Below are 20,012 nucleotides of genomic sequence, written 5' to 3' on the forward strand. Positions count from 1 at the left end.
CCGTAAAACTTTGTTGATATTCAACTAATGTCAATAAAACACAATTTTGCAATTGTGGTGTTTCAATTAAATAAAAAAGAATCGAAATCAAACATGAATAAGTTTGTGCATTTTCTAACACTTCCTGTTGTCTTCTTTGTTGTTTCTGCCAGTAGTAACATCCTGTAGTTGATCATGTGACTCGTGAAAAAAACTGTTTTTATGGCAAATACACAAATTTTAATAAAACCGTAAAAAAGAATTTCATCCTGGCGCAAAACTTTTCAATTTATTTTTATAATTACAATTTGTCAAATTTTATAATCTATGGAGACACATAAGAAACATTAATGTTCCCTCTAGTTTTTGCTGGAAGACTTTCTTTGTTTTGTTTTGATGTTGCGCAAAACAAATTTTGCTGGACGATAAATCGTCCTATAAGTTATAAATAATAAATTCTAATAAATATTTAACCCAGGAACTGGGAGACATTTTAAATATTAAAAATAAACAAAACAACAGAAACAACAAATATATAAAGTCTCTGTAGAGAAAAAAGGCTAGTTGAGATTGAAAACTCCAGACTGAAGACTACAAAAACGATTTTAATTTATCATATGATTAATTGATCTATTGGTTATTGCTACAGGCCTAGTGGCACCTAAAACAAATTTAAAACACTTTATTCGTTCCACAAACTAGACTTGGTATGAATTAATCTTTACACGGTTTAATTCATGGTATAGTTTCAGATTTAAGGTTTTACCTTCTCTCCGGTGTTCATCCTCTTGCTGGAGGAAAACTCCTTCAGCTGACGTGTTACTTCCCTAAAATCAGAGCAAAACCAAAATAAGCTCCTTTGAACTACCGTAGAGGTTCCTTTACTCCAACAGAGAACGTGACGAAGGCGGATACTCACTGGGACACCTCGGCTATGTGTTTGTGTCTCAGGCTCACCCACAGGTCATCGTCTTCGTGCAGCAGAACCTCCTTCACCCGGGAGTCTCCCATCCCGCTGGTCTCATATCTGAGGAAGACCACAGACGATTTATCCTCCCATCTCAGAGACTGCAGCTGCTTTTCTGCTTTTCCCTCACTTGTAGACGTCGTTCTCGATGGGCAGCAGATCGTAGCCCATGGCCTGGAAGGTGAGCTCGTGTAGGACGGGCGACACCGGGTCGAAGCCTCGGTCCAGGATGATCAGCTGAGATCGGGCCTTATCAGGACCCTGCAGGTGGAGAAACACTTACAGGCGTCAACGACACAAAAAGACCAGAGAAACGGACAAACAGGCTGCAGACAGTTGAAACACTTGTAGGTTGGCCTGTAGCATCGAGGCTTTCTATGTTTTTAACCATTTCTGCAAAAGTCTTTAAAGGTATTTACACTCCTGACTGATTCGATTCGGCAACATTTGTTACATTTTCAGCTGCTGAGGTTCGCTTTCACATTGAGCTGAGTGAAAGGATACAAACTAATTGAACAACCTGTTCCCATCCTCGCCTGTGGGGGCGCTGCACCAAGAACCACAGAAGAAGACACTCAGCACAACTTCTTCCCTCACAAAATGTAAACAAAAATGGAGTAGCATCAGATTTCAGCAGTTGTAGGATTTCTCTTTTGTCTTTGGTAAAAATCCACGAGCCATTTCTCTTGTTAGCTCTAACTTAGTGAGTTTGTTTTGGTTGTATTTACCCAGAATGCCCTGGGCTGTAGTCCACTTCCTGCTTTTGGAGCGGTCTCCGGTTCGCTTAGTGTTCACATATGCATTCGAACAGAACCAAAGTTCACTTCAACCAAACTGAGACCGAGGTTTGAAGGTGAACCAGAGTTCAGTTTGTTGGTTCACACCAAGGTTTCCCTACAAAGTCCAGTTCATTAGGGGGGAGATGTGAATGTGCAACCAAAAACTGAACTCTAGTTCACTACAGTCTTCAGTCTCAGTTCGGTTGAAGTGAACTCTGGGTCTGTTTGAATCTGTAAACGTCAAAAGGACCAGAGACCGTTCCAAAATCAGGAAGTGGACTACAGTGCAGGGCATTGTGGGTAAATACAACCAAAACGAAATGACTCAAAGACAAACGAGAAATCCTACAACTGCTGCAGTCTGGCGGCGCTCCATTTTTGTTTACATTTCATGAAGAAGAAAGTTGCGCTCGGTGTCTTCAGAGGTTTTTGTCTCATTTCCTTCAGTGGTTCCTGACGCAGCGCCCCCACAGGCGAGGAGGGGAACAGGTTTTTCAGTTAGTTTGGATCGTTTCACCGAAAGGAAACTGGACCAATTGAAAATGTAACAAATGTTGCAATTTTGGTTCCCAATAAAACCAAGTCTACTGGACTAAAACAGAAAAGGAAAAAGAAATTAGAGTTTTAAAGGATGTTAGATTAAATCACCTCTCCCATGGTGGGGTCGTCGGCCTTGTAGGCATCCAGTTTGTCCTGAACCAGCTGGGCTAAGGTGGCGTTGTCCTTGTACTCCCTAAAAGAGAGAAAACGAGGATAAACATAAACATATTAAACAGTCAAATACATTTAATTAAACTTCCTAAGGAGGAATGTCTCTGTTCTGTACTTGCTGTCTGATTCAGACCAAATGTTGCAGGTTTTGGTTCAGATTGTTGGAGGAGTTAAAATGGCTGACCCTCGGTATCGGACGGCCGGGTACTCCTTCAGCGTGGCGCAGAGCGTGGCCAGCTGCTCGGCCAGCCGCTCCATCACCGGGTTCTTCAGCTGGGCCTTATGGGGGCTGTAGAAGCTGTGGAAGGCGTCCGGGTTGTCCAGGGAGTAAACCTGCACACACCAGTTTAACCCAGTTAACCTGCACACACCAGTTTAACCCAGTTAACCTGCACACACCAGTATAACCCAGTTAACCTGCACACACCAGTTTAACCCAGTTAACCTGCACACACCAGTTTAACCCAGTTAACCTGCACACACCAGTTTAACCCAGTTAACCTGCACACACCAGTTTAACCCAGTTAACCAGCACACACCAGTTTAACCCAGTTTAACCTGCACACACCAGTTTAACCCAGTTTAACCGATTATCTTCTACTAGCTACAAACATTTAAACATTTAACATTTATTTTACTTAAACCAGAAAATGAGCCTCTTTGTTTGTTTGTTTCTTTTGCTATTTTTATTTTTTCACTCTTTTACTTGTTCTGTTGCTCTCTCTCTTTTTTATTTCCTTCCTGTTGCTCTTCCTTCCTTCCTTTTTTCTCTTTCGTTTTACTCTCTTATTGTGTTTCATTCTTTTGTTGTTTTCTTTTTTCTCACTATTTCACTTTCTTATTGTTTTTATTTTCTTTCTTATTAAAGTCTTTTTTTCTATTTTTCATGTTTTCTTCCTCTCCTCCATCTCCATCTGTCCATCTTCAGCTCGTTTCTGCTCTGCAGTTGGATCCTTTGCTCAGCAGCGATTGGCTACAAACGTCAGCGTATGTCCGGCTCCGACCAATAAGATTCATTCATTCTGCTTGTGGGCGGGACAGAGATTCATCGCTTTGCCTCAAGCAGAAAAACCACCGACTCTGAATTAATCGCTGCTGACAGGAGAGGAGAAACGCAGCAAAACCGCAAAAAATGGGTTAATGGGGAAGAATGGAGGGAAAAATAGAGAAAAATAAAAAGATAAAAAAGGAGCGGAGAGAGGAAAATTACAGAATCGACTGTGGGAGTGGAAACATGGAGGGAAAGGAATCAGTGTGAGAAATGTGAGCGTTTCTGGATCAGTTTCTGGTAAACAGAGCGAATCATGACTCAGCATCTGAGTCTCTGTTTTCTCTCTGAATCTAAAACCGGATCAAAAAAACAAAACAAACTTGCTGTTAGTATTCCTGTCCTTCACTGCATCACTTCCTGCTTTAATCAATCTAAAGACACTTTTTATCTGGATATTTTTTTCTGCAATTTTCCCAACAAACAACATTTATCTCATCCAGTCTATGATTTAAATAACAGAATAGAAACAGATTTCCTACAAAGGGAGATTCAGGTGTAAACGTTCACACAAAACGTATTAAATATTTAAAAGCAAATTTAAAAACAACAACAATAGTAACAAACATGGAGAAGCAGCGTTCAGCTTCTATGAACCATAAATCTAGAAAATTAAACCTAAACTAAAAACCCTAAAATTGTTTTTGAATCGTCATAAATGGAACTTAAATATTTTGATGTTACCACAGAAAAATGTAACATTTCAGTTTATCAGTGTATTTTTGTGTTTTTATGACATAAAGCTCTTTGAAATGCCTTGTTGAAATGTTCTATACAAATAAACTTGATTGATTGGTTGATTGACTATAACAGATAAATAGTGTGCAGTTATTAAGATATAATAATATCAGACTTAATATGCAGCTGAGTCTGATCACTTTTCCAAAAATGTACAAAAAATATTTCAAAACATGGGCATCTGTTCTGCTATTAACCTCAAAATACCTTTTTGCTTCATAATTATGCTTCAATATTGTTAGAATAAATATTAATTTTCTGTCTTTTTGGGATTCAGTAACAAGCTGCATCAATGTTAAAGTGAAATACGTTCATATGCAGATGACATCTTACTTTATCTTCAAGATTCACAAATTTTCAACCTGATACTTTTTCTCACATTGAAACTTCATTCTGAAATATACTGACAATGTATTTATATTAAACTTAATTATTTAACCATCTACAAAGAGAACTTTATGAGCAACAGTAAAGTTTTTCTCCTTGGGTCAGACTTTGCTGTTGCTGGGATGGAAAACTGGTAAAATTGAAAAAGAAAGAACAAACGTATCTTATTGTGAAATGTGGAGAACAATTTAGTTCTGTTGCAGATTTAGGTTTTCAAGGCTTCATCTGAATTAATTTAACACCAAAGTAGAGAAGTTTAGACATAATTTCACCACATGTGGAGCAAATTAAAACACAATTTAGCACAAAAACACACAGAAACAGTCAAACATGATGGTGGATGAGCGAAGAGATGGACAAACTTGCAGACAATGAGTTAAACATGAACTTCTACGTATTTTTGAGTGAAATGTGAGGCTAAAAAAGCAGAAAATTGACAAGCAAAGTGGAAAACCAGTCAGTAGCCGCGATGTGATTAAATGTAGCTGTTTGTTTACCTGAGACTCGTAGGGCAAGAAGGCGATGTTGATCTCTGTCAGAGTCTTGGTGACTTTGGAGGTTCGGCTTTTCACCAGTTCATTGAAGAGCGGATCAGGACAGGCTGGGAAACACAAAGGAAACATTTAAACTCATTTCTTCTGACCAATGTTCTATAAACTAATAAAAAAACATTCATAGTAGAATAACTACAAATTTATACACTGAAGGATTCATTTTAGTTTAGTGATGGTAAAACATTAACAGACTTTTTAAAAGAATATATTCAAGTTCTTAAACACTGAACTTCACTGTTATGCTAACATTAGCATCTTATGCTAACATTAGCACATTATGTTTCTTAATAAACCCCAGTTTAAGCAGAAATACATCCATGAAAAGCAACATTTGACAGGGTTGTATTTTTGTGTAACTCACAGTCAGTGAAGAAAACATGGGCTGCCTTGTATTTGGCTGAATGAGGGTCTTTGAAATCCGCGATGAGCGTGTGGACTGACTGAAAGTTAAAAACAACAGACATATTCTCACTAGGTTAACATGTCCAAACAACCTGAGGTTAATGAGGCAAGTTAAATGTAAAACAGTCATTGTGTTAAATTGATCAGAAACCTGCATTATAAAGTGACTTTAGGTTTCTGCTTGCTAAGCTAATAAAAGAATGCTAGCTAAATTCATCACTACAAACAGTTAAATGATATTAAATAAAGATAAATGTACATTTATATTTTATTACTTTATTCTACTTCATTTTAGACTATTTTATGCCAACATAGTTTACCCAAATGGCTCTGTCAGTTTTCAGATTTATGCTAATAGCCAAATTTATCTTTTATGCTACAAAAACTAGCTAGCTCGTTAGCACAGAGGAGATTCTTTGCTTGCTGATTTCATAATTTACTTGTCAGTAACCATATTTATTTATTGATTATTTTTAAAATATGTTAAAAAAAGGGATTTTTTTTGTTAAATGTTTGAAGATAAACATTTAAAGTTAAATTGAGGTCTGAGCATTCAGTAGACATTAAATCAACTTTAGCTGAAACTGGTGAGAATAAATTCGGTTGTTAATTCATATAAAGGTTTTATTCTTCAGTAGAACTCATTCTGTTGTTTATTTTTATATTTTCCATTTCATCAATATGGTTTCTTGGGGGGAAAAAGGAAAATGTGAGGAGAGGAAACGGAACAGAGTCTTCATTTACTTCAAAATAAGAGCATGAACATAAACGTCTAGCTACTTGAATAATTAACAGTTGATAACCAAAACTTTTACATACTGAAAGTTTATAAAACAGCCAAGTAAATTAGCAAATTTGAAATTATACAGCAAAAAAGAAGAAGAAGCACTAAACACAGAATTAGCTTAGCTGTTAGCGCGTTAGCAGGAGTGTTGCCCACCTCTAGTTTCTGAATCTCTTACATTTGGTGCTTTTTGGGATCTTTTAGCAAACTTCATGTTGCCAAACATGAATTATTTAAATGAAGAATGGTAGAAAATAAACATGAAGTCCATAAAATGTGACAAACGAAAGCTACTGATGATTCGGTATTTTTACCTTCTCTGTTGGTGTGATCAGGTAAATGGCCTCCAGGCTGGGCAGAGGCTCTCTGCGCTTGTTGATGTCCTCCACAACTTTAAAGGTGAAGGCAGACATGTTTAATTAAACATTCCTAATCATAATAATGTGTCCTATAACACAGACGTATCAAACCAAATCTGGCCCAAAATAGTGTTTTTAGACTCTAGAGCAAAACTGGCAAATTTAAACTTAAACTGGCCACAAAATTCATTAAAAAAGATTCAAAAATAAGTTTATTGTTACCTTTTTTTTATCTGCTCAATAATAAACCCAACTTTTATGGAATGTGTATATCAAACATAAAAAAGGCTTTTTCAATTCCCAAATTATTTCAGGTGATCAGTTATTTTCTATTTTCTCAGCCAAATTTGACTTGCGGTCCAGGGCCGTACAAAATCATTTCAAGGGCCACAGTTTGGACACCGCCCCCTAGAGGGGGTAAGACAACACTGTGTTTAAATATTATTTTATCAATCAAATCAAATCAGTTTTATCTATTTACTGGCAGATATTGTGAGTTGAAAAACATCTGGTTTAAGTGATGCTAACGTTCTTACTGGTGCTAACCAGCTGTCTCTGCTTTAACTGATGTCAAATTATAGTCCATGATTTATATGGTGAGTAATAAAGTCGTGTTTAATGTCAAACAAAAACAGCAAATATTTCTACATGAGTACCGCAAACACTTTGAGTTTTATTGCAAATAATCACAAAAACAAATTCATTAATGTGAAAAGATGGTCGATAAAGTTTGACTTTAAGAATTTATTCATATTTTAACAGTTTAGTGGGTTTTATCAATGCAGAACCGGCCCTTTAATTCAAGATCTGGATTTGGCCTAAAATGAAAACTCATTTGATTCATTAAGTATAAAACACATAAACTTCAGGTTTTCCCTCCGGTGTATTTTAAGCTTGGCGGGCTGCCAGGCTTTACTTGCACCTCCTCCAGGCTGAGTTTGTTCATTTATTTCACTTTTTTATATATGTTTGTCATTTTTAAAACGTTGTAATTGGCGTTTATCTTCCAATAACACATGGTGACATTTTCACATTTCCTGTCGACTTTAAACATTTTTTTTAATCTCAGAAACAGCAGGAAGCTGGATGATCAACTGGTTGATGGGTTTAACCCTGAACTGGTTTGTGTCTTACTGGTGATGCCCTCGGTCATGATGTCCGTCATTTTGCAGCAGGAAGACAACATCCTCATGCTGAGCTGGTCCACAATCAGAGCCTGGGGCAGAAAAACACCGACATTAATGCACATAATTATTATCAATACGCTTCATATGTTTAAAAAAAACTGGGATAATTACTGGTAACTTATAAATGTCTGGGTAAGTTTTATAAATACTGAAATTTTTCTGGTCTTAAATGTAATTTCAGGGTTTAGAGAAAGAATAAACTTTTTTAAAGGCAGTTTTGGAGACAGAACAAAAGAGTTTAATGGAGGTAATTATTAATACGCTTTACGTGTGAAAATAAATTGGAAAAATTAACTGTAACTTACTAAGATTTGGTTGATTTTTAGAAATACTGACATATTTAGCCAGTTTTTAAATGTAATTTTAGGCTTTAGAGAAAGAAAAAAGTTAATTTAATGCAGTTTTTGGTGAAAATGGTAAGAAATGCAGAAGGTCTCACCTTCCATTCTCCCTTCTTCTTCACCTTCTTGATGACATCGTTCATAATCTCTGTAACAAGAGAATAAAGAGATTTTAATCCTGGATTTTATGTAAACAAAGAGCAACAGATTCTCCAGCAATTAAAACTTTTATGTTATAATATCACACAAACAATAAAAAGGTGAGTTTGATCAAAACTGGGAGAAATTAGTGCAAAATTTAGCCACCAGTTTGGCCGACGGATGAGTTAATGAATAAACTAAACTATAAATATTTCCTGTTTTGGCTGGAAGTCTTTAATCCCAGCCCGCCTCAGGGATTAACTCGGCCTGCTGCCACATGGATCCATGTTTACGCCGATATTGGCCCGATCAGTGACCGTCCATCTGCCAGCAGGTCCAGGCCGGAAACATTCACAGGGACCGGCGATTTAACATCATGTTGGACCGAAAGGCTCAGCCTCTCAAACCCCCATGGATTATCACAGATTAACTGGAGATCAAATAAACTGGATTACAGAGAACTAATCTGAAGAGAAAACAGGAAGTGGCAGATTTATGAAGCTCCTGATTGGTTGTTTTCAGGGATGTGACACTTAAACTACATGTAAATAAAAATAGAAAGAAGAAAATTCAGATTATTAAGTAATTAAAGATTGGATTAGAGAAAAAATTGAACAATAAAATCTGAACAAATTCTAGAAATAGATATTTAAAAGATAATTTGTTTCATTCATTCAGTTGAAAAAGACAAAAGTTAAAATGTTCCTCACTTATTTCAGCCGTTTGTTGATTTAATCAGAAAATTAGAAAGTTTAAGAATTATTTTTAAAACAGAAACGTTACAAACTGCAAACTCAAAGCGAAAGCTGCTGACTCGACATTTTCTGCACGCTGCTGTGTGACGCAAACGGATTTAAAAATTCACATTTACCTCAGACATGTTCTAGGAAAAAACTCAGAAATTTCAGTTTGAAAATCAAAAGAGAAAAATACTATTTATTCTGAAAATAAAATTCTGAATTCTGAAAATTCATACATTTTCAGAAAAATCTCAGAAATTTTCTAGAAAAGAAAATCAGAAATTTCTGAATTTGAAAGATCAAAAATTGCTAATAAAAATAAACAACTTTAGCCTACAATATGAACTGCCTTAGCTGGTTTTGCTAAATAAGCTACTTGTTTTATAGATTAACTCAAATTTACATAATTTTAAAGCTTAATTTCACTGCTGGAGATGCTGCAATGAATATTTTAAAAATGTAGCATTAATAGACTAATTAAATCAGTAGATTTTACTGTAGAGTTAAATTCAAGCACTAATAAAAATCATGTTTAATTATTTATAAACAAAACTTTCCAACTCCAGCCTGCGCTAACGGATAAATGAGTGGAAAACTGTCAGTGTCAGGAGGAAAGAGCAGTGTGGATTTTTCCTTTCTGTCGTCTCTGATAGAGACACAATGAGAGGGAAGGAGCTGAACAAACACACCAACCAGCTGCGCAAACCAAACATTAAAACATTAACAAACACACATCTCTGCAGCCCCTCCGGCCTCAGCCTGTTCAACAGGATGCAGAATGTGGAGCCGAGGCTACGAAGCTCGTTAAAACGCTAAAGTTGTAAACGTTACAGAGCGATAAAACAAAATGTTTAAAGTTGAGATCTGATCCTGCTGCCAGCTTCACTCTAATCAGTCGGCCATTTATAAACTGGAACATAAACATGGATTTAAACAACAGTGATGTTACACAACGTACACAACTAAAACTTTACAGAAAAGCAAAAGTTTGAAGTTTTTGCGGCTTTATTAAAATTCCACTTGTAGGTCAGAGAGCAAAATCCTCAAGGTGAATTATTATTCTTCCAAGTTAGAATAAATCTACGGCCTAAACAAAACATGATCATTACATTTTTTGGGAGACAAAATCATTATTAGATGAAGAGATTGTAGCTGTTTTAGGATGTCCTGTCACTTTAAATCCAAACAAGCTGCTGCTGGCCACGCCCCCCAACTCAACGAGAAAATGGCTGCGCAATTACACCGCCGTACATCTTTGAAAAGCAGAGGTGGAGCCTCCTGCACAACCAACAAGAATGCAGCAAGAGGTTTCTGGATTGTAAGTCAACAACAGAACTCTTGTCTTTTCCAGCAGCCATTGTACAGCGGTAAAACCAGCTGACCAAATGTGCTGGAGCTCCAGACTCAACATAAATCAGAGCTCTTCATGCTCTGCAGGCACACAGACGTGGATTTATTTGTGACTGCATGTTTCAGAGCAGCGTATTCATTGTTTGTTTTTTAGAGAGGGGAACTGCGTCACACACTGGAGCCAGACGAGTGTGTGTGGGGTGTGTGTTTGGACGTGTGTGTGTGTGTGTGTGTTGCTTTGGTTCAGTGACGCCTCCAAGGTCAGTGGGAGGCTTCTGTGCAGCATTATTTTAGATGTGCTTCACTTTCCAACATCCTTCTCTTCAAATGCAGATTATATAATCTCAGTCTTGCTTTCTGAGGAACCAGCAGAGTTTCTGAGTTTATCTGGGCTAAAGGACGAAATGTGAGGATGATTGTTTCTCCCAGCTCTGCTGTCAGGCTGACTGTAATCTGGACTGACTGAATGTGGTTCAGCCCAGTTTTCTAGCACAGAAGCTTCACTGAGTTTGTCTGTGGTAGTAAATAAAACAGCATATTTAGATTTGTGGTTATCTATAGATATGAAAACTAAAGTTATTATTTAGGACACAGTCAGTGCTTGGATCTAGTAAAAAATATACCAGAGACAAATTAAATGTTCACATAGTAAAAAAGTCAAAAGGTTTAGCTAACTAACTAGCTGTTATTTCTAGCTAGGTAGCTATGTTTTGTTATATTTGTCACATTTTGTTAATCTTGTAAGAAATATTTGCATTTTTATGTGAAAAACTAAACTTAGAGAGGAAAAAACATAGATATATATTTTACCTTAGCCAGTTTTTTTCTGCTAATAGAAACAAAAAAGAAATTGTAGTTTATGTTGTTTATATTTCCTACATTTTTGCACTTAATCTCACTGAACATGTACAGTAACAAAAAATAAATTCAAAGAATCAATTATTATCTGCAGCTCTAATCAGGAGAGTCTAATCTCTCCATCCTCTCCTCGTCCTCCTGCATCTGATGGGGGGAGGGGAGCCTCCGCCTGCTGCCCTTCCCCCCTCTCTCCTCCTCTTCCTCCCTCCTTCCTCCTGGCTGCAGCAGGAACCCTCTCCACCTCCACCAATCCCGTCGCAGGGTGCAGGTGCGGCCCGCCGCCGCGATGTTCAACACGGCTCGGCGCTCCTGTAGTTGGCAGCTTAAATCATTAAAGATGGCGCCACAAGCGCCGCTCATGAGGGCAGAAAGGAAATTATTTTAAGGAACTGATCTGCAGTTAAGCTGCATGTTTAACATCATGGTGAGATTTAATCAGGGGTGTTCAAAGTGCGGCTCGAGGGCCATTTGCGGTCGCCGGATTGATCTTCTACGGTCCTGCAATGCAGGTTAACGGAGATGGTGATTTTATTTTTAATTTTAGATAATAAAAATAAAAGATACAAAGCAAAATAAAAAGAAAATGTTTTAATTTTCTTTAATTTTATAGTAAATCTGACGACATTTATCCAGTAACCTAAAATTTTATTTATTAAATCACCAAATACAGTAGAAAGTGAACCAAATCCTGTTTTTGTGCTGAGAATAAACTACATTTTTATGTTTTCTGTTTTTCCCAAAACTGGATGGTTTTCTTTAAACAGAGCAAATATGTGATTGGATTAGTTTGTTTTATTGAAATATCTTGTTAGTTTTTTGCCTGAGAGTATTTTTGACCTGATTTTAGCCCATGTGACCAAACGTTTGGACACCTCTGCTCCAAATTATAAAGAATCACAACAGTTTTTTTATTTGTTCTTCTTTTGGATAAGGACTACATCAAAGGTAGCATCTCTGCAGACCACACACATCCTGGACACAAGCTGTTTCTGATGAGGTTTCATCACCGGATTACAATTTTAATTTTGATTTTTTTTCTCCTAAATACTAAACTACACAAAACAAAAATGTAAAAAAAACTACTGAGTTCTCTAATGAAATATAACATTATTCCTATGTGTGTATTAATATTTATAGGCAAACTAAACTTTTTAAAAAAATAACTGATTTAAGTTTTTCTCTGTACCAAAAGTGAGACATTAGGCATCTATTGCACTTATAGTATTTCTCCAACCAAAACAGTACGAACTGTATGAATCCAGTAAGATAATAACAGAAATCCTATTAAACATCTAATAAGCCATAAATATACAAAAATCTTGTTTTATTTGGAAGGAAAAGCTAAAGATGCACCAGTCATGTACCAGTACCAGCTGCCAATATTTGATTTTTAATCTAATTTTGACTCGTTTTGACTCTGTCGCCATCTTTGACTCAGATCTTCCTCCAGAGACGAAGACGGGTCTGAAGTATTTGCTGTATCAGGATTTATGGGGAAAAAGTACCAAAAAAAGTGGTAAAGAAGCAGCTAACAGAAATACTGGTTCAGTATTTGCAGTTTTTTCTGTGGAACGTTACTAAAAATTCACAGAAATTTATTTTTTATAAAATATTCCTTAAATATTCAACATAAAATGCAGCTTGGTAAGTTGGAAAACCCAGAAATACTGAATATTTAGGTATTAAATTATGTTGGATGTGTCAAACATCTGATATTTTGGTGTTTTTCTGTTTTTTCTATGAGTTATTTTGCTAAAACCTTTGAATTTGAACAAAGTTTATAGACGTTTACAAAGTTTTATTAAAACAATAAAACAAATAAAGAGCAAAAAACTTAGAATTTGAAAGAAAATCAAAACAAAATGATTTGAGGAAGAAATTAGAAACTACAATAGAAAAAGAAAATAACATTTCAAAATGGAATCTCAAACTAAACCATCTAATCATGCTAGTATTGATCAGATATTGATTTGGTATTGATATTTTAGTTCTGGTTAATACTGTGAGTATTAATGAATATTAAGGCATATTTGGACTATTAAAATATGGAGCTGTAGGTTTTTGAAGTATCATGACGTAAACAGATGGAATGGACCATATGCTACATGTAGGGGCGCCGCGCTACAGGGGGCGCCAAAAAATGATTTCAAGTCTGAGTTTTATATTTAACAGTTGTATGTGGTTTGAAAACCCTTCCAGCAGAGAGTGAAGGACATCAAGACTGAATTTAAATAAGAAGATGAATAAATAATAAACATTTCCAGTCCATTCCTGCCTTTAGCTTTTCATTCTGATCATTTGGACAAATGGAGCAAATCCTGCACTGCATCCACAGCAACGAGGCTGCAGCAAATGAAAGCAAACCCACTTCTGTTTTTAATGACCTCCGGTATCCAGGCCTGCACCGAGCGGCGCCTCCATCACCAAACATCCAGCCCTGAACGGCCCGCAGACGGGGTCTAATCAAAGCATCGCCTCTTAAATCGCACATAACGCGCAGCTTCCTCCTCTACGCCCCGATGCGTCACTGAGGATGAACAAAGCAACAATCCGTGCAGGCGAGCTGGGTTGTTTTTACGCATCGGCTGCTGCTCCATCAGAGGGTGAGGCTCTGCTGTGATCAGGGAAACCCGCGGGTCGCCATATTTCATTAATTTAACACCTTCAGTCAAACGTCACTGCAGATTATTGATGATATAAAATCGCTGATTGGCTGTTAAGCCGCGTTTGGATGTTTTCCTCGCTTCAAAATGAAGCCAGTAAGTCATTAGAGCTAATAATTACGTTCACGGGTTTCTGCGCATCAGCAGCGCATCAGCTCCCATGCAGGAGATCTGAGCTACACAAGCGATTTAGCACCATCATCATCATCATCCTCCTCATCCTCATGAAGACCCGCGGCCTGCGCTGAAATCCAAACATCCGCTGCTGGCGCGAAGCGCAGCGGCAGATTTTCACCAGAACCAGCCCGATAAAGCGCCGTGAACAGGATAAACTCTTACTTTCTCCGACCACCGCCTTTAATCCGATAGGTGCCATGATGCTGCCGACTGCCTGCCGCACGGAGCGATGCGCCTCCTCCCTCCTCTCTGCTCGACTCTCACCGCAGCGGAGGAGTCTCCAGCTGGAAACGTCACTGCGCACCCTTCCCGCAACAGCCCCCCTCCTCCACCAGACAGCCGGGACTGCGTGACATGCGTGATCATGAAACCCAGCTAATTAACACCAACACCGCCTGCGCAACATTTTTACTGTCCAAAATGAGACTTTTATCCCGATGCAGCAACAAAAAACTCGTTTAAAGACGTAAATACAGAGAATCTGCTGTAGGAAATGTCTTAAATTTGAAAAACTGATATTTTATTTATATTCTTAGGTATTAAAATAAAACAAAAACGAACATATGGACAACTAAGTAAAGGGATAAAAGTATTTAACTAATGAAAGAGCAGTGGCGCAGAATGTGGGCGCTGCACTACACAGGGCGCCACAAACTATTTCAAGTTGGCATTTTTTGTATTTAACAGAAAATAATATCTTTTCTGTTTATTTATATAGCACCAAATTCACAACAAATGTAGGCTAAAGTGTCGAAATGTTATTATTCTTGTTTCAAAATAAAATAAAAAATAACTTGGAAAATTATGTGGAAGGAAAAACGTTGTCAAGTAATGAAAGTGAGGCACATGTGACATGTAGGGGCGCCGTAGCAGAGCGGGCGCCACAATATGGAGGAGAAACTATTGAGTTGGCTTTTTTTTAATTAAACAGAAAAACATTTTTTTCTGATCAAATCATTAATCATTTAACAAATTACATAATCAGACAGAAATATTAAGTTATGTGGAAATTTTGTCATTTCATCGATCAAAATAGAAATAATTTACATAAATAAAATCAGGCAAAAGAAATTGGTTTAAAGGAGACATTGGGATCTTTACCTGTTTTATTTATCCATCCAGTTTTATAAATTATTTTCTTTGTAACTTATGTAGTAAATATTACTAATATTCAGAGTTGGGTAGTAACTAGTAACATTTATTCAATACTTGATTAACTTTTGGGGGGGAAAGAAAATCTACCTTTAGATTATTTTTACTACACTATATTTTTACTTTAGTAATTTTATTATGAAGTATTTATTCTCTTATTTAAGTAAAACTTCTGGATTTTCTACCCACTGAATGAAAAACAAACATGTTTTAATCAAAAATTCACCATAAACAGACAAACACCTGCACTTTCTGATAAAGTTTCACAAGTTTTTTATTGAGAGAAACTGATTTGGAAACATTTTATTTTGCCTGATTTTGTTATTTTCTGTTCCTTATATGAATTTTTGTCATTTTGGTTCTTAAAATAAAAAAATCTCCACTTAACTTTATGTTTTGTTCTGTCTGATGATGTAATTTTTAAATAATAAATGATTGATCATTTGATCAGTTACTGAGTACTTCAGTAGACTTTTTTACCAAATACCTTTGTACTTTTACTTGAGTAGTTTTTGGCTAATATCGCCTTAGAAACTCTTAGTAGATTTTAGACTGTAGTTCTGAACGCCGCCACAAGGGGGCAGCAGAGCCCCGTTTTCATAACCCCATCAGCAGGTATGCTGTCTGTTTATCTAAGCACACAAAGGGAAACTTCATTAACACCACGTTAACTAAATGTTACAGCCTAAGATCAGAGCTCATAGATCTAATCATGACCGTTAATCAGTGAAGCTATAAAACCAGTAAAAATATAAAATGTTTCCAATAAAGCCAAACAAGTAAACACAAACTCCAGGCCACACCTTTGGCACGGCCGACTGAACACGTTGGACCAGTGATGACTCCCAGAGGGTGTGTCCTGCTGCCTCGCTGTGAAAGGGAGCAGTGTTCACCTCCTCCTCCTCCTCCTCGTCTTCCTCCCTCTCTGGGGTTTTCTGGAGCCAAACAGGAGGGAAGCCACAGCAGCACCGGCCGGACTGGGAGCCTGAAGCAGATTCCCTGCAGAGCGCCGGAGTCTTGGAGGTTTAACCTGGGAGTTATCACCGCTGGGAAACGCTGTCGCCATGGGGGACGTGGTTTCCTCTCACCTGGACGAGAGCAGGCGGGAGATGATTACAGGTTACACCCATCTATCCATTTTATTCTGCCTTTTTAGGCTCTAAAGCACCAAATCGGATCACTTTTCTCCATTGTTAGAGTTCAAATGAGTCTTAAAATGGAGATAATAAGCAGGTTTCCAGCAGAGGCGGGGGGTATGTTTGTCTAAGTTTGGGTCTGATCTGCCTCCCACTGAGAAATGTTCCAGCAGAGCATGGAAGCAAACCCAGTCAAAGGGATTTTACATCAGGGTTCTGCTCCTTTACTGCATTTTTAAATTGTTGGTTGTTTCCCTGCTGCTACTGGAGAGGAGGAATCTGAAGATCGCTGAACTGCAGACTCTCTGTTTGTTGTTGCTTTTTGTGAAGCGGCGAATGAAATGCTTTCTGGTGAAGTCTAGAGAAAAGGAAAAAAGGGAAGGGCCTCTTTGTTCAAATGCTTCTCAAGCAGAGATTCAGCGTTTCTACAGCTGGGTTATAAACTTTCACACATTTTGTCACAAGTTTAAATGTTTTTATTGGGATTTCATGTGGCAAAGCGGAGCATTAATGTTAAATGGAAGGAAACTTGTTAGGTTCAAAATCCAGCGGGAAAACCACCTTAGATCATGTTTTCAGATGGTCTAGTCCAAGTCCGGTCAAGACAAAACTCAAAAATTGTTTCTCAAAGATGTTCTGCAGCACCCTGTCTAATGAGGCAGCAGCTGTTTAGTAAAAAATTAGAGAGAAAATCATCTCTGGACGAGCAAAATTCAGTTAATTTTTAATTCGTTATCCGATATCGATATCTGATATCGATATTGCCGTTATGGCTGATAACCAATATTTACCGATGTTTTATACATTTCACTACTTAAAAAAAGACCAGAAACAAATGGCAACAAGATAAAAATAACAATTGGTTGTTCATATTGACCCAGTTTTATTTATCAGACCAATATCAATGTGTTAAGAAATCACTAATATCGGCTGATACCGATATAAGTGCCAATGTATTGCGTATCCATATTTCAGTTGAATTTATTTAAATGGGTCAGGGATGTTAGCGAACGTTTGATATTGTCGTAAATCTACCGGATTTATCAAAATGCTAATTTCCATCTGTAGTCCAAACGTGAAGCTGTAGCTGGAATGAAAGGAGCCTGGGTAGAAATGCACACCACACTTTTCAGATGTTTTCCAGAAGAGTGTTGGAAAATAATAAACGTCTCAATAATTTATCTATGACTTTTGAACAAATTGAATCATAATAGAGTAACCAATTACGAAACAAGCGATAAACATTACAAAATAATCAAAATCAAGCTAATATGATCAGATATGTTGATCAATGTTCCAGTTATTATGAATCAAAAACAGATCTAAACAGGCGGGTTTTAGCTTTAATTTACAGGAAGTCAGTGTTCCAGCAGTTTAGGAATTTTCTGGAAGTTTCTTCCAGATTGGAGAAGAATAAAAACAGTAAAAACTGCTGAACCCATAAACTAATCTGTGACCAAAAAGCAGGAAAATAGTCAGAAAATGGTAAAAACCTCCAGAATACAGAAACATCTGATTCACACCTAATGTGTCCGGATCTGTTGACATATTTGGGTCGAAAATATGCAAATATATTAACAAGAGTTGCGTCAATCCCACTTCTAACTCATTATCAGTACATTATTTCAAATCCACAATTAAATGTAGGGAAAATTACACTAATGGTGATTTTTCCAACGTTTATCTTTTTATTTTTTATTGAACTCTAAAGTGCATAAAGGAAAGTATCGTCTGTTTATGTGTTTACAGGACAAAAGAAGTGTAAATTTTCAGTTTTGGAAAATAGAAAATCTTCTAATTGATCATGAGATTTGTTGGTCTTCCTCACTGGTTGGTGCATCAAGGCTTTAAGCACGGTAGAGGATCCATCATGGTTTGGGTTCTGGTTACAATCAGTCAAATGTTCAAGTGTAATAGAAGAGCTGGTTTCAGCTTCTAACTTATTAAAATTCAATTTAAACTTTATGAGTTGACTCTACATCCTTGGTTAGACGATGTATAAACAATAAAGATTAAAATGTGGAACAATTATATAAATAAAATCTATAATTACTTAAAAATGAATCAATTCACATGAAAACATCTAAAAAAAAAGGGAAAAAAAAACAATTTGGAAATGACGTAGATAAACCAGTCATGCATCTACTAACCAAAACTGATGCAGAAAAAAAAGAAAAATATTTAAATTGAATCATTTTAATTCATAATTTAAATGTAAGAATTATAAATGACAAATTAGTTTAATATTCCTTAATGGATGTATGAATTAAAAGAAGAAAAGAGAAAATACTGCTGAATCAAATCATAAAATGTGGTTTTTATTGATGCATTTATGGGGCAGAAAAAGTGGGAGTTTTCAGTTTCATGGTTAGAATAATTTTAAAAATTACATCACCAGTCAAAACGCAAAACCTGATAAAACCGAGACCAGATTCACCTTCAAAATGGTTAAAAATGAAGAACAATAAGGTTAAAAAAGACGTTTATTAAAATAAAATAAAAACTCTAAAAATACTTTTGGACAAGGCAGTGGCAGCATCAGGCTGTGGGAATGTTTTTTATTTTAGCTAATGTCCTTGCTATGGACTGTAGATTAATATAACAAGATATTATTAATAACAGTAATAAATGATGGTGAACTGAAACTCTTTTTTTCTTACTTTGTTTTGATTTTATCTCCAAAAAGGTGCTGGAAAAAGTTTGGAAATGGCCTTGAACGTTCCTGGAAGGTGTTTGAATTTTCCCAGTGCAGAGCTGGCGTTGTTTTGAGCGTAGAGCGATGAAGGGAGCAGCAGAGGTAGGGGAGGATAACGAGGCGCAGCAGGCAGCGACATGCCTCACTCGGCCTGGCCGTGTCGCGCCGCGCCCTTCCTCAGCGCCGTCTCTACCTGCTCATCTTCCTCAGCGACTCGCGTGAAACCGCAACCTTTAAGAGCCTCTCAGCCAAAGCGAGCGCCTCGGTTCGTGTCTGTTATTACACGTCCTGGTCTGACTTTGTAACGGCTGTTCAGGATTGCATGGAGCTGTGCAAAAGTCTCAGGTCATTACTCAACAACCAGACTGTTGTTCTTTCAAAGCGTCTCTCTGAAGGTCTTTTATGGGACTCGGATTATTTTCTATGTATTTATAGTAACTGATGCTGATGATTTGGTGTCCAAAAGAAATATGAAGGAAGAAAAGAGATGGAATTAGGGTAGATTAATCAAATTTTCTGGTTTTGACGATTTAAATTTATGTTCACCAATGCATTTCTTAGATTTATCAATTTAAAGTAAATCCTTACCTCAACTCTGCTAAGGTTTAAAAATCCTGCATTTTCCAGGACTGAAGTTGGAATCTCAGTCATTTAGCCTTACTGTTTCCTGCTGAAAGTCTTGCTCTCTCTCGCTTGTTCGCAATCTGAACTGAAGTCAGATTTTGACATGACGTAGGAAATAAAATTTTCTTTTAATTAGTGCCTATTTTCTCTCTCTGATCCTAAGAATTGATAACCTTAACAGCTTTCACACTGAAGAGTGTTGACAGCTTTTACTGATCGGAAAAAGATCAGATTTTTATC

At 36.9% G+C, this 20,012-nt stretch overlaps 2 protein-coding genes across 3 annotated transcripts in view; one reads left to right on the forward strand and one right to left on the reverse strand.

Moving 5' to 3' along the window:
* LOC102235603 (syntaxin-binding protein 1) overlaps nucleotides 1-14,461 on the reverse strand; it is a 28,706-nt gene extending 14,245 nt beyond the window's left edge. The window contains exons 1-11 of one of the 2 annotated variants that reach the window (XM_005812364.2): nucleotides 14,328-14,459; nucleotides 8,335-8,384; nucleotides 7,843-7,924; nucleotides 6,664-6,740; nucleotides 5,525-5,603; nucleotides 5,107-5,210; nucleotides 2,621-2,769; nucleotides 2,374-2,458; nucleotides 1,077-1,207; nucleotides 899-1,006; nucleotides 746-806 (exon numbers count right to left, since the gene is read on the reverse strand). In XM_005812364.2, coding sequence (XP_005812421.1) covers nucleotides 746-806; nucleotides 899-1,006; nucleotides 1,077-1,207; nucleotides 2,374-2,458; nucleotides 2,621-2,769; nucleotides 5,107-5,210; nucleotides 5,525-5,603; nucleotides 6,664-6,740; nucleotides 7,843-7,924; nucleotides 8,335-8,384; nucleotides 14,328-14,364 — 963 coding nt within the window. In that variant the 5' untranslated portion in view covers nucleotides 14,365-14,459. Of the gene's footprint in view, nucleotides 1-745; nucleotides 807-898; nucleotides 1,007-1,076; nucleotides 1,208-2,373; nucleotides 2,459-2,620; nucleotides 2,770-5,106; nucleotides 5,211-5,524; nucleotides 5,604-6,663; nucleotides 6,741-7,842; nucleotides 7,925-8,334; nucleotides 8,385-14,327 lie in introns of both variants that reach the window. The other variant, XM_023338251.1, reaches the window with a different exon arrangement.
* Nucleotides 14,462-16,221: 1,760 nt separating this feature from the next.
* The window catches only part of LOC102236024 (niban-like protein 1), a 70,492-nt gene continuing 66,701 nt past the window's right edge, over nucleotides 16,222-20,012 (forward strand). The window contains exon 1 of the mRNA XM_023338249.1: nucleotides 16,222-16,436. Within this exon, the coding sequence (XP_023194017.1) occupies nucleotides 16,382-16,436 (55 nt within the window). The 5' untranslated portion in view covers nucleotides 16,222-16,381. The remainder of the gene's footprint in view (nucleotides 16,437-20,012) is intronic.

The sequence above is a fragment of the Xiphophorus maculatus genome, chromosome 8 (genome assembly GCF_002775205.1).
Source record: "Xiphophorus maculatus strain JP 163 A chromosome 8, X_maculatus-5.0-male, whole genome shotgun sequence".
NCBI lineage: Eukaryota > Metazoa > Chordata > Actinopteri > Cyprinodontiformes > Poeciliidae > Xiphophorus > Xiphophorus maculatus.